Source organism: Trifolium pratense, linkage group LG5 (assembly GCF_020283565.1).
Source record: "Trifolium pratense cultivar HEN17-A07 linkage group LG5, ARS_RC_1.1, whole genome shotgun sequence".
In the NCBI taxonomy this organism is placed as follows: Eukaryota; Viridiplantae; Streptophyta; class Magnoliopsida; order Fabales; family Fabaceae; genus Trifolium; species Trifolium pratense.
In genome coordinates this window covers 18,828,623-18,841,666 of record NC_060063.1, presented here as the reverse complement: position 1 = coordinate 18,841,666, position 13,044 = coordinate 18,828,623, and the positions used below count along the sequence as shown (strand labels likewise).

Here is a 13,044-nt window from a genome sequence, read left to right as displayed (position 1 = left end):
TGGGTTGTGATAATATTTTCTGTCAACTTAATTTGTTAACACACCCTATTGTGTTTGAGAGAGAGAAAGAGGACCATATATGTGTAAAGCTATAAACATGATATCTTAGAAAAGAAAAAAAAAATTGGAAAGTGAAATGAAGTAAATTAAAAATGATATGCGTCAATGTTGAGAATCTCAAAGGAGCAAAAGTCTGTGCACTTGTCATTGTGATGAGACTAGAGAATAGAGATGTTGAGCTGGAATGCACATGCACGGTACTAATATTAAAGTGATCCCTCAATTTAGTTAATAAGTGGTTTGTCAAGTTTTTGTTAGTTATTGTGGGCTTTTGGCCGTCAATAATGTTTTTCTTTAATTAAAATATATTTTTTGATGGATTTTCTTAGTTATTGAGTGCTTTTATCCGTCAGTAAATTATTGAGGGTTTTTGGCCGTCAATAAATTTGGTTAATAATTTGAAGGTTTCTTGTAGTGTGTAGACATATCCGGAACAGTTGCAGAACCCAAAATCTGATCACGAATCGCATAGTACTCTTCTGGTAAGCCATAAAGGGCAAGGAGCATGAAGAAGGTGCTACGTTGTTCACGTTCCTTCTCCTGTTCAGTTGTAGAGCTTGCGGCAGGAGGGAGAAGCTCATTAAAATCATGAAGTGCAGAATGAACATTACCGAGATATGTTGAAATAGAGCCGTCTATCTTTTTCGGAGTAATGATATTCATCAATTTGTGACAAACTTCATAAAGGCGCTGAGTGTCATTAGTGTAAAGTTTCTTAGCCTGACTCCAAACTGATTCACACGTGATATGAGGACGAAAGATCGGTTTGATATCAGGGTGAAGTGTGGATTTGATAACACTGCACAATTGAGCATCGATCTGTTCCCATTTTGGTTTATCAGCTTTAGTTACCGTATCGGACTTCGTAGTGAGATGGTCTTTGTAACCTTGTCCGGTAACCCATAATTTGATATCAGCGGCCCAACTATCGTAATTGGAACCATTCAGTTTCTCTGTAGAGAGAGGAGAAGTAATGTAGTTGGTAAAGATACCTTTTGAACCATTAGAAGTGTTGTTAGCAGCCATGGGTAATCAGAAGAGGTAAACAACATGCACTTCGGTATAAATATGGGCTGTTTGTGAAAGAACACGTATTTCGGTCTATCGAAACTGAAAACTAAGGTCAGATATGGAACCAGAACGGAGAGGCGATTCCGGCGATCCAAACGGCGGCCGGACGCGCTGTCACGCGCGGGTACAACGGCGGCGCGTGTGCGAAAGCGACGGTCAGAGAGACGGTGCGTGTGGGCACGTGGATGAGCGTTTCCTAATGCAGTTTTGGGGACAGGCCGGAATGGGCGGCAGCGGCGGCAGTGGCGGGAGGGGTTGAAAACTGACTGAAAATTGCCGGAATAATCACGGCAGCAAATAAGGGACAAACTGGAGTTAACACACAGTTTGTGGAAAAAGAAAAAAAAATTCTCACCGGAGGACAGTGGGTCCACCGGGTAAGCACGGTGTAGGGTTGCCTCTTAATAAGCTCTAGATACCATGTTGAAATAGAAAATAACAGAGAACACAAGAGGCATATGGTGAAAACTGTGTGTCATAGAGCATCACAGACATTCCATTATATAATATTAAGAGCATTAATTACAAAGGAATATTACTATGTAATATGCTATGTGTCAAATTTTATATTGGGCCTAACTCATCCTCACAAAACTGGCTTGTAAGGTGAGGGTTGCCCAAGCTATATAAACGTTACACATGCCATATCTCTTAGTAATGTGGGACTAAATCCACCCCTTCGCACCCAACACAATGAAGGTGTTGGAGGCTGCAATGAAGGCAACCCAAATGCCGCAATTAGGCGGATGGGGGCGGACCGCAATGATGGCGGAATTTCCCAACACACCCCCTCACGCTCAAGCCCAATGGGCCTGAAGCGTGGACGATGCGGGAAACCCAACAATGGATTTAAGATAGGCTCTGATACCATGTCAAATTTTATATTGGGCCTAACTCATCCTTACAAAACCGGCTTGTAAGGTGAGGGTTGCCCAAGCTATATAAACGAGGCCATATCTCTTGGCAATGTGGGACTAAATCCACCCCTTCACACCCAACACAATGAAGGTGTTGGAGGCTGCAATGAAGGCAACCCAAATGCCGCAATTAGGCGGATGGGGGCGGACCGCAATGATGGCGGAATTTCCCAACACTATGCTAAGAATACTCTAGAATATATTTTCAATAATATTAAATATCAACAGTATCCAATAATAGGAATGATCAAATCTGATCAATTTTTTATTATGTTTGTTGACTGCAACTTACTACTACCATGGTCTAATCTTTGACAAGGTAATGGACAGAGTAGCCGTATGAACTAGTGAGTTTGTGATTTTGTTTTTTTGATTTATCTGGTTTGTGATTTTAGATTTATCTGTTGATGGCAGACCTTTCTATTTTCTCAATTTTGGTTTGGATCCTTGTTAAAACTTGTTGCTGTCTTGAATCCTAGTCCCGATTTCTTTTTATTGTGTTGATTATATGTGTGGGCTCATGTTGATTATATATCAAATTGAATGTAACTACTCGTGTTAGAGTTTTGTATCGGTGCTCCATAGTGGCCAATTTTGTTTTCTATTAGATTTGACATGTTAATTATATGTATCTAGGATCTGTGTTTTTTTTTTTACTTTGCAACTGAGAATGCTTATAATAGGTTCATGTTTTAATCTTTGTATCTGGAAATGGTGTTACTTATTAATTCCCCATGACTAATAACAAATTGATGTAAATTTCAAAATCAAATTTGATACAACTCTTATATTGGAATTATTATGATGATTGTATACTCTTTAAAAGTTGCAAAGTGGCTTGTAATGTGATTTGAATGATTTCACTGTGGCCTCTTGTTTTTAATTAAATGTTTATCTAATCAACTGTTGTATATGTAGGGAGGAAAAACATTTTTTTTTTATAAAAAAATAGACGTTTTAAATTGGTTAGTTATTTAACCGATTTCAAAAGTATCATTTTAGCGTCAGTAACTAGTAGATGCTAATTAGCGTCCGCATTTGATACACATTTTAGCTTCAATTTTAGTGTCCATTATAGTAAATACTAAACACTAATTAGCATCAACATGGACACTGGTATTTAGCATCAAAGCTTTTACTATTGGGCCACTTGTTTATCGGGCCACCCACCGTTTATATCCACGCACCAAGCCCAATAATGCTGGGCGTGAGGGGGGTGTGTTAAGAAGTCTCACATCGGTTGGGAGATGGCCTGAATAAGTGTTTATAAACTAGAGGCAATCCTCACCTTACAAGCTGGTTTTGTAAGAATGTGTTAGGCCCAAAAACTCAATTCTAAGATTAGCTATGCCTGGTATACTTGAAAAGGTACTTTATGATTGTTTTTGTGCTTGAAGACAGTTGTTGCTGAAGTTTCTACCCAATCCCTTGCGCAATCTATTCTTTCCATGAGCACCCAATTGATAAAAGGAATTACTTGCAAAGTATGTCCTTCAAACTTACCAACCCATCGTGCTTATATCCGACTCATTCCGCGTTTACCAATTTCCATTCACTCTCATCTATATTTCTCTCTAACGCATGCATTTAGATTATTCAGTTTCCTTTTGGTCTCTCATCTGCAATCTGATATGTACCAATTCAAGAAAAACAAGAATTTTTCCAAAAACAACTACATTTTTAGATTTATATTTCTTAAAGACATGCAACACACCCTTTTCCTTTACTTATAGGCATACCATGTCACTTGTTTTAGAGATTTGCACATCACTTCTACCCTTAGTGGCTTTTTTTAATCTACTTGTTTGTATGTGATGTATTAAGTGCTTTGAAACCTTCCTAAACCTTGTATGTCTCTGTTTACTGTATTATTTGATATATTTATTATTTCATGCAGGTATTTGTTGATAATATTTGATTTTATGAAGAAAATAGAGTGACAATAGCATGGTTACATTTCTTCTGTTTTGAGAGTATGTATATTTCTGTTGTGAATGTTATGATCTTTCATCTTAGTTTCGTACTCTGTTTTGTTCGTTGAATGTCTTCGAAGAATCCAATTTTTGTTGTTGCTAGTGTTATATTTCTTGTCGTCGTCTATAAGTTTTCACTTTTCACCTTTTTGTTTCTTTTTTCAGGTGTCCTGGACATTTTTATGATGTACGGTGCATATACAACTACCAGGCGCTCAGCTCTATCACAAATTTTTCTAAGATTTCTTTGGTTTAGCCTTGCTTCAGTTTTTGTAACTTTTCTTTATGTTTTTTTTTCCTAAACAATGATTTTTATCTGATATCATCAGGTTTTTGTTGTTTTTTATTGTCGTGTTGATGATGTTTACATTTACAACTCTTTGTTATGATTGCAGAAAAGCACTCCAGGAAGAGAGTAAAAACGATTCAAATTAAGTTATTTTCATATTTTATGTTATTGTTGTCGAGATTATGCCTGTGTCCAGTTTTTCATTAGTTTCCTCATGCGGATTCCTGCATGTCATCTTCTAACAAACCAATGTGATCATTGGCCTCTCATTCACTTTGTGAAGTGGCCGCGCCAGGTTTTTGTGTCTTCATTTGCACTTGTTTTTGTAATTGTATTATTGATTAATTCATCTTAGTTTGTATGTTCAATATCTTTCGTGGTTATGCTGAATGCTGATATCAGTTTTTATATTGACTAATGAAGGAACAACATTATGTTGGACGGGGAATGTACGAAAGGAGTTTGGATTTCATAAATTATGCATTGGATATTATCTTTCGTATTTTTTTCTTTACTTATAATACATGTAGAAGTACTAAGATACACCTTGTTGCTTTTCTCAGGTATATGCTGTTTTGGCTTGTCATTTTGACTGCAAAATTTTCATTTGCTTATTTTCTTCAGGTACGTGACATACTCATAGTTTCCTCCAAATTGGAATTATACTGTTAGAACTGGTATCTATATTAATTAAATATACTGAATTTACTAGAAAATTTTATAGATGATAAACTCTTGAAGCACTGTTCACAAAGAGCCGTGATTACATATACTGCAGTAGCAGTTCTTCCTCTGGCCAAAACTGACAGATTTATTTTCTGAAGTAACAATTACAGAAGTTACACACAAATGACAGGAATTTGACAGTTTTTCCTATTATCGGGTACCGGTACCGTTCCTGCACCTAGGCAACGTAGCTCCTAATAATATAATAACTACCATTAATTATATAATAAATGCGCAATAATATTTACTAATAAGTGGTCTAACGTATGCATCTGTTTGTTCATGTGTGCCCTTGCACGAGGCTGTAATTTCCTCTCTTTCCCATTCTTCCATATATATTATGTATTTGATTTGATGTGATATAATCCATAACTGTCAACTTAATTGCTATTTTAGGTTGGTGAAAATGAGTCATTTGTATCTGAACTTCTACCAAGCCTTCCGATCACTATTGCAGTTCTGGAACCCCATCAGATACACTCCTATGAATCTATATGCCTTTTAGATGTCTTAAACTCATTAATTTGATTATATATATATATATATATATATATATATATATATATATATATATATATATATATATATATATATATATATATAGGTGACTACTTCTCTACCCTCACATAAATTGAGGGTAGTTACCCTATGCTGATGTGGCACCAATGAAATTCATCCATGTGTATTTAAGTCAAACATAATTAATTTTTTACCATAAGTTATTTTGACTACTTTTATTTTCAATTAATTATATTTTATGTTACTAGTTTTCTTTAATTATATTTTAGACTATGTGTAAATATAATTAGAATTAATTTGATCATTGAATGCTTGTTTCTAAACATTATATATTGATTCTAAAATATCAATGTAATTAGTAAAAAAAAAAAAATTAATGTTGTAGGCTCGAAAAAATAAATATATATCAATGGTAGTTTAAATAAAAATAATAAGAGAACAAAAACAACAAAGATAAAAAAACTAATATCTCTAATTTAAATATACAATTCCACTTGTACATTTATTAAATGAAATCAAATAATGCTTCAAAAAAAATCAAATCAAATAATTTATGCTATTCCGGTGTAAATACTCCCTCCGTTTCAAATTACTTATCGTTTTAGAAAAAAAAATTGTTAACTATCTAAGTCACTCATGTAAATTCCAAATATTTAGGAGTAGTCGAAACCGTAAAAGATTTATATATTTGGAAAATTAAAGTTTGTTTTTTTAAGTTTTCAAAAAAAAAATGTTTGTTTTTTTAAAAAATTGGTACATAACATATTAAATTTATTGGAAAGATAAAATGCATGGAAAAAAACAAATTAAGCTTATTGGTGAATTAAAATAAGGTATAATAGGAAATTAAGTGCAAAAATACACTTTCTTAATTTTATTTTTTTCTAAAATGACAAGTAATTTGAAACAGAGGGAGTATATAGTATTTATTTTTTCAATATCTTTAAATCATTGCATAGATTAACGTTAGTTGACATGATGTCGATCTTAGAAAAAAGAGGGGGAAAAATTAGGTTAAGTAATTAGGTTTAGGTTTGCGATAATGGTCCGACCTTTCTTTTAGTTCAGATGAACTATTTATATTTTTACTTGTGATCAATAGTTAAACCCTAAACCCTAAACAAGTTCAAGAGTTAGTTCGTCTTCTTATAATAGTCGAACTTTTTCATTTTGATCGGATAAATTTCAGGTAGATCGCGCTTGTGATCGGGCGAGCTCCCGTGTGTATGTTTTCCGACAATGGTCCGACCTTTCTTTTAGTTCAGATGAACTATTTATATTTTTACTTCTAAACAAGTTCAAGAATTAGTTCGTCTTCCTAATTTTCTCCTAATTTCGTTTTGTGTTCTCTAAACTATTTTGTTTTCAATTTTTTCCCGATATGGACAACCAAAGAAAACAAAAACAAAATAACGATGAATAGGAATCACATTCTATGACATAACAGGAAAAAATAAGGAAAAAAAAAACAGGAAAAAATACGCTAAAAAACATAACATCTAAGAAATTGAAAATCACAAGTTTTAGAATCTTGAAGAAATCCGGTAGATCGGTGGCGAAGGCTGCAGTAAAGATTGACATCGGATAACACAAAAGCGGAGGAGCCGTAGAATGCTAACATGACGGTGGTGGAGGCTGCGGCAGAGATTGAAAGCATTAAGAAGAAGAAGAAAGTTTTTTGACGATAAGAAGAAAGTTTTTTTTTTTACACGAAGAAGAAAGTTGTTTGAGACGTAATACAATTTGAAGAAGAAGCAAACAAATCAAAAGTAATTAGGTCCAAAATATAAATTCATAGAATATAATACATAAAATATAATTAATTGAAAATAAAAGTAGTCAAAATAATTTATGGTAAAAAATTAATTATGTTTGACTTAAATAAATGTGGATGAATTTTATTGGTGCCACATCATCATAGGGCACCTACCCTCAATTTATGTGAGGGTTAATTAGAAAAAACCATATATATAGGGGATACTTCAAGTGAGTGGAGTGTCTTATTGTGAGAGATGAGAGGAGCAAATATAAACCATATGATGTAAATCAAAGGTTCAGATTAAATTCCACTTTTATGCGCTACTGCAGGCTATCTCTGTCTTGTCTTCTCTCTCCGACCTCTCTTTTGGATTACTTGCACCCAATTCATCGAACGTAGTAACCTTTCAATTGTTCCACAAATTTTACAATTAGATATATAAGAGGCATGTGGTTGATTTAGTTGTGTTATTCAAAATCGTTGTTCCAACTTTGAGTTAATGAATGGTTTGATTTCATTTTTAATGGTCAAACCTCAATAGTGCATCCATGGCAATCTAAGTAGATTCCCACACTAATGGGCAAAACCAATTATTGAATACAAAAAAGAAGCTTTACGCAATTATAAGGTTATTCTAAAGAGAGAGAAGATGGACGGTCCCCTTTAAAAAGTCCATCGCCGCCGCCGTAACGGCTTCTTGTTGCTCTGATGCCGTCAACCGTATTCTCGTCGTCGTCTTTGCGTCTATATTTGAGATAACTGAAACGATGAAGGGGGTAGAGATGAAGCAAAAGGCAATATTATTTACTTTAAGGTGAACCTTTTTAATCTGATCCGTTAAATTTAATCTAAAGGCTAATATTAACCCCTCTCATCTCTCACAATAAGACACTCCTCTCACTTGAAGTATCCCCTATATATATATATATATATATATATATATATATATATATATATATATATATATATATATATATATATATATATATATATATATATATATATATATGTCTATAATTATTATTGTGTTTGCACTGTGAGTTATATATTTTAAAAATTGTAGGTTGCTCATATGATTCAAGCAGAATCTGGTGCACAAAAGAGGGATGAATATATTCATTGTTTGATGCAGCTCCCGAATCAGGTATTTTGATTGCGGTAGAAGCCATGTCATTTGCCAAATATCCTTCATGTTATGCCCGAGTTTTTGCAAAAATTTTCTGGAAACCAAGTATGATAATTAATGACTGTGGTTTACGAGATGTAATACGGATGGTGCTTAATATATTACAGGTATAGTTTGTCATTTTTAATGTAATTGTGTTATTCTACTGGATGTTCCATTATTTGCAAAGCATGCTAGCTGCCATGTGAATTTTTGTTCAATATTTTATGGCCTGACAAGATTCAGTGGGATTCTTGTTCAATTTTTGATAAATAAGTTGCTGATGTTGGTTAAGCAAATGGTCAAAGTTTTCCCTTGTTGACTTGTCATGGGATTTTTTTCATTGTGTCGTTTTTTTTTTTTTTTTTTTACTCGTGTCATTCTTTGTTAGAACACTGTTTATGTTGTATTATAAAGTTGGTTACAATTATCGCGCAACCTTGGTACCCATTGTTAATGGTTGCAAACATCTAAAGGAAAGTTGCCTTTATTCATTCACGTCTCTTACGTTTTTGTTGGTTTTCTATGTTTCGATGTGTAACTATGATTATAATGAATGTCAGGTCTTTTGTTTTTATGTTCTGCCACTTTATGTTGTTAACGAATTCCTTCTAATTGCAGACAAATACAAGTGTTGCATCTTCTTTAGGGACACTTTTCCTTCCCCAGATCTCAATGATCTTCTTGGACAAGCAGTTCGGTCAAGAGGGAGACACTTAAACTGATTGAGACATTCTTGGATAAGGTTGAAGATCAACTACAGACTGGAAAGTAATTTGTGCCGCCAATGATGGATCCTGTTCTTGGAGATTATGATAGGAATGTTCCTGATGCAAGGGAATCAGAGGTTTTGTCCCTTTTTGCCACAATAGTAAACAAGTATGCTTCTTTCTCCATTTTCTTTTTTCCTTTTAATTTATTTCGTTGGTTTGTGCTATGACATCCACATTCTACATGCTTACGTTCTGCTACTTCCTAAGGGTTATATTATTGATATGCACATGTTGCACTTGTTTTTCTCTGGCTCCCTCGTCTAACTTCCAGATATAAAGCTACAATGATAGAAGATGTACCCCGCATATTTGAAGCCGTTTTTCAGTGCACATTAGAGGTAATTGTGTAGGATATTCAACTTTGTTGTAAATGTTCTAATTTGTTGTTGTTGTTGTTGTTGTTATGTGGTAATGGCCCTTGTGTTTGATATCCACCTTGGAATCCATTATTCCCTTTGATTTGAATATTTTAGTTTTGAAATAAAACATCATGGTCCTGTGCTAGAAATGTAAATTGACAGTCAATATTCCGAGGTTCATAATTTAATAGTTGTAAGAATCATTGTTGTTGTGTAAGAGTTACAAGAGAATTGAAAGTAGGTTTCCCATGTTCCTTGTACAAAGCTTCTTTGTAGCTGAAATTCAAATTTTGTTTTTGAGTTTGTACTGTTGTGTTTTGTTTCAATAGCCAACACACATTCACTCAAATGCCATTCCAACTATAGAATCAGATTTCATGGATTTTAGAAATGGTTTTATATCTTTGACGATTAATTAATTGTTTCCTTTTATTTTCAGGATAGGCAGGTCTTGTTGTAGCTACTTATTGTCAACTCTTAATGTATGTATTTAAATTTTAGGAATCTGGTATAAAGCTTGTAATTCACCGCATAAATATGTATCAATTTCATTTCCAAGGTTAGATAAAATTTTGTGATCAAGTTTGGTGCCTTGCTGTCTATTATGTAGATTTGTTGGAAGTATCATATGTCCTTGCGGGTGCCTTCTTGCTTTTGGCATGAGAAGCTATTGTCCATATCTTATTAGGCTGTGTTAGTTAACCTCTTGATGGTGTGGTTCTATTTTGTTTTGGATGTCTTGCTTGATCGTTTTAATCGGTCAATATTGATTTTAAATGTCATATTTAATTTATCTTTTGTTTTGAGACAGCACCAGTTTTGATGTGTAGTTATATCATAATATTGGGGTGATTTCAAATAGCAGGTTAATGAGGTTGATGATATTCTTCAACAGGTCATTTTTCTATTTGATTTAGTGACTGTTTGATTTATTCTTCATTTGGAATTGTTAGTCTCGTGCAGGTTGATGACACCCTCGAGTTATTCAACAAATTACAGTTGCAACATCAACGGTGTTATATTTTTTTTTTTTTGAACAAGCCAAAATGAGATATATTAACCAAATCAGTCCTCCTAGCACAAGGCGTACCGGGATAGACTACAATCAACGGTATTATATTATGAGTTTAATTAAGTTGGTGCTTTAGTTATTGACTTTCTTATTCACGTATTTGTTGTTTTCTTAGTTGTAGTCACGCAATTCTTATCTATATTGCTTCGGCGTTTCCTGGAGTTGCAGACCATTGGTTATTATTTTCTATGAATGCAAGTTAGGACCAAACTTATGTACGGTGCCATATACAAAGTTCTTACTATGCTAGATACAAGGAGACAGTTATTTTTATTTAAAAACAGTTTCCTTTTATTTTTTTTAAATTAAAAAAATATAAAAAAACCACCTTTTTGTGAGAGGAACAAAAAATACTGCATATAAGTTTTGTCGTTAAAGTTATGCGTTTGGAAGTTTTAACTTACAATTAGCTTGTAATGGTATGACTAAATGCCTCATATTAAAGGTATAGGTTGGTGTTGGGTTAAAAATATGACCAAATCAATGGGGGAATAAATGTGTTTTAGTTGTGCAATTTGTCTCTGAAAAGTTATCCAATCTTAAACTTTACTACTGTATCTTAATTACCATTTATTTTTGATACACACACTTAGGGAAAGAAAAGAAAGGTGTATGTAACTGGAGGGACACATTATTGTTGGGTAACTTAAGTTATATATTTTGTTTTATCGTTTCCCGAACCAGACTTGCATCTTGATAGAAATTGTATGATCTTTTTGGTAAATTGCATGTTGGTTGATTTTTGGTAACTTGTATGTTTGTTGATTTTTGGTGTAGTGTTGATGACACAATGGTTGTATGCTTGGGTTCTGTTTTCATGCCGGATAGTCTGGGGCATTTACTTGGTATAGATACACATGATCCTGGAGGCTACCCAAAGGTATTTTTGAATTGGTTTAATTAATCTATTGGTCCCTTAAAGACATTTTAGGTTTCACAATGGTCCCTTAAAGAAAAAAAGGCTCAGATTGGTCCTTTAAAGAAAAAAAAAGTCTGAATTGGTCCTTTAAAGACATATATGTTTGTCATATTGGTCGTTTCCGTTAAATTTTAACTCCAAATATAACAAAAAATTTCAATGGTTAAAATTTTAAAAATTAATAAGGTTTTTGGTAGACCACTTACACTTAATGATATCCACAATTCAGTCAATTAAAACTAACGTTTTTTGTAAAAAATTGACAGAAATGACCAATTGTGAAACAAATGTGTCTTTAATGGACCAATCTGGGCCTTTTTTTCTTTAAGGGACCATTGTGAAACCTAAAATGTCTTTAAGGGACCAAAAGACTAATTAAGCCTTTTGAATTTGTTTTTGCAAACATTCTAAAGTACTACCTCTCTTATAGTTATAGGGTATGTGTGTTTTAAGATTAAAATGTGATTTTACATTATATAAAAATATTGATTACTTGATAGATATTTTTATGCAAAACATAAACTAGTTAGTGTTTATATACTTCATCTTCGTTAAATACCCTTTTGTAGGAAATTTGGTTAAGAGTTAAAAATTTCCTCAATTTTTACCACCAGTGATTTTTTTTGTTTTCAGATTTGAACCTGTTAATTTCTGGACTGTCATGTAGTTGTTTTGTCATACCTAGCATCCGGGGCATCTTTGATCCAGTAACTGAAAGAGAGATTTGTGTTTCGGCGAGTATTTGATTCACTATTTTCAACGAGTTTTACTCTATTCATTGATTTTTGAGTTTGATACGACGTGATTGTGTTAAAATGTTTTTACTCTTAAAGCAACTTTGTTGTAAAACATGGTGTACATTTTTTAACCTAATGCAGAAGCTACTTTTCACACTTCTAGTAAACCGAAGGTTTGATGAATACATTTTGATTCAAAGCAACCAAACATCTATAGTTTTATTAAATTTAAGTTTGAGATGATGCAAAATAATTAAAGTTGCGTTTGAGAGGAAGCAAAATAAATTTTGGCACTCCAAGTTGGCGTTTGGGTGAGTTTTTGACAAACATTATTTTGAATAAACTTGATTTTGTATAATCGAAGTTTGAATTTAAGTAATTTATGTTTGATTAATTTTTATCTTAAAAATATTTTGGCATAAAATCCGGCGCCGTCTACGGTGCGCATGCATCATCAGCTGCGCACGGTACGCATGACAAAAAAACCGGATCTTGGGCGAATATTCCCGTGACACATATTAAATAATAATTGTCGTAATTCATTTACCCGAGGGAGAATGTTGGTATTTCACATGGGTCGTCTTCTTCATCGTTTTTCTGTTTGTGTTTTCATCCACCCATGGCCATGATCAAATCGAAGAATCATTGAAGGAATAAAATTGACATAATTTCTGTTTGTGTTTTCATCCACCCATGGCTTGGTTG

At 33.5% G+C, this 13,044-nt stretch overlaps 1 protein-coding gene across 3 annotated transcripts; it reads left to right on the top strand.

Moving 5' to 3' along the window:
- The first annotated feature begins 3,945 nt into the window (after positions 1 to 3,945).
- Positions 3,946 to 12,760, top strand: LOC123883691. Of its 3 annotated transcripts, XR_006800394.1 has the most exons (10): positions 3,946 to 4,021; positions 4,187 to 4,605; positions 4,734 to 4,934; positions 8,378 to 8,458; positions 9,101 to 9,358; positions 9,524 to 9,590; positions 10,051 to 10,506; positions 10,575 to 10,722; positions 11,461 to 11,563; positions 12,236 to 12,760. XR_006800394.1 is itself a non-coding variant. In XM_045932596.1 (4 exons), the coding sequence occupies exons 2-4, from the start codon at positions 4,525 to 4,527 to the stop codon at positions 5,562 to 5,564; spliced, it is 414 nt and encodes a 137-aa protein (XP_045788552.1). In that variant the 5' UTR covers positions 3,946 to 4,021; positions 4,187 to 4,524; the 3' UTR covers positions 5,565 to 5,590. The 3 variants fall into 3 exon arrangements, 1 of the variants encoding a protein (XP_045788552.1); XR_006800395.1 differs by lacking the exons at positions 3,946 to 4,021; positions 4,187 to 4,605; positions 4,734 to 4,934; positions 8,378 to 8,458 and adding an exon at positions 8,474 to 8,607; XM_045932596.1 differs by lacking the exons at positions 8,378 to 8,458; positions 9,101 to 9,358; positions 9,524 to 9,590; ... (2 more) ...; positions 11,461 to 11,563; positions 12,236 to 12,760 and adding an exon at positions 5,433 to 5,590.
- Positions 12,761 to 13,044: the final 284 nt, after the last annotated feature.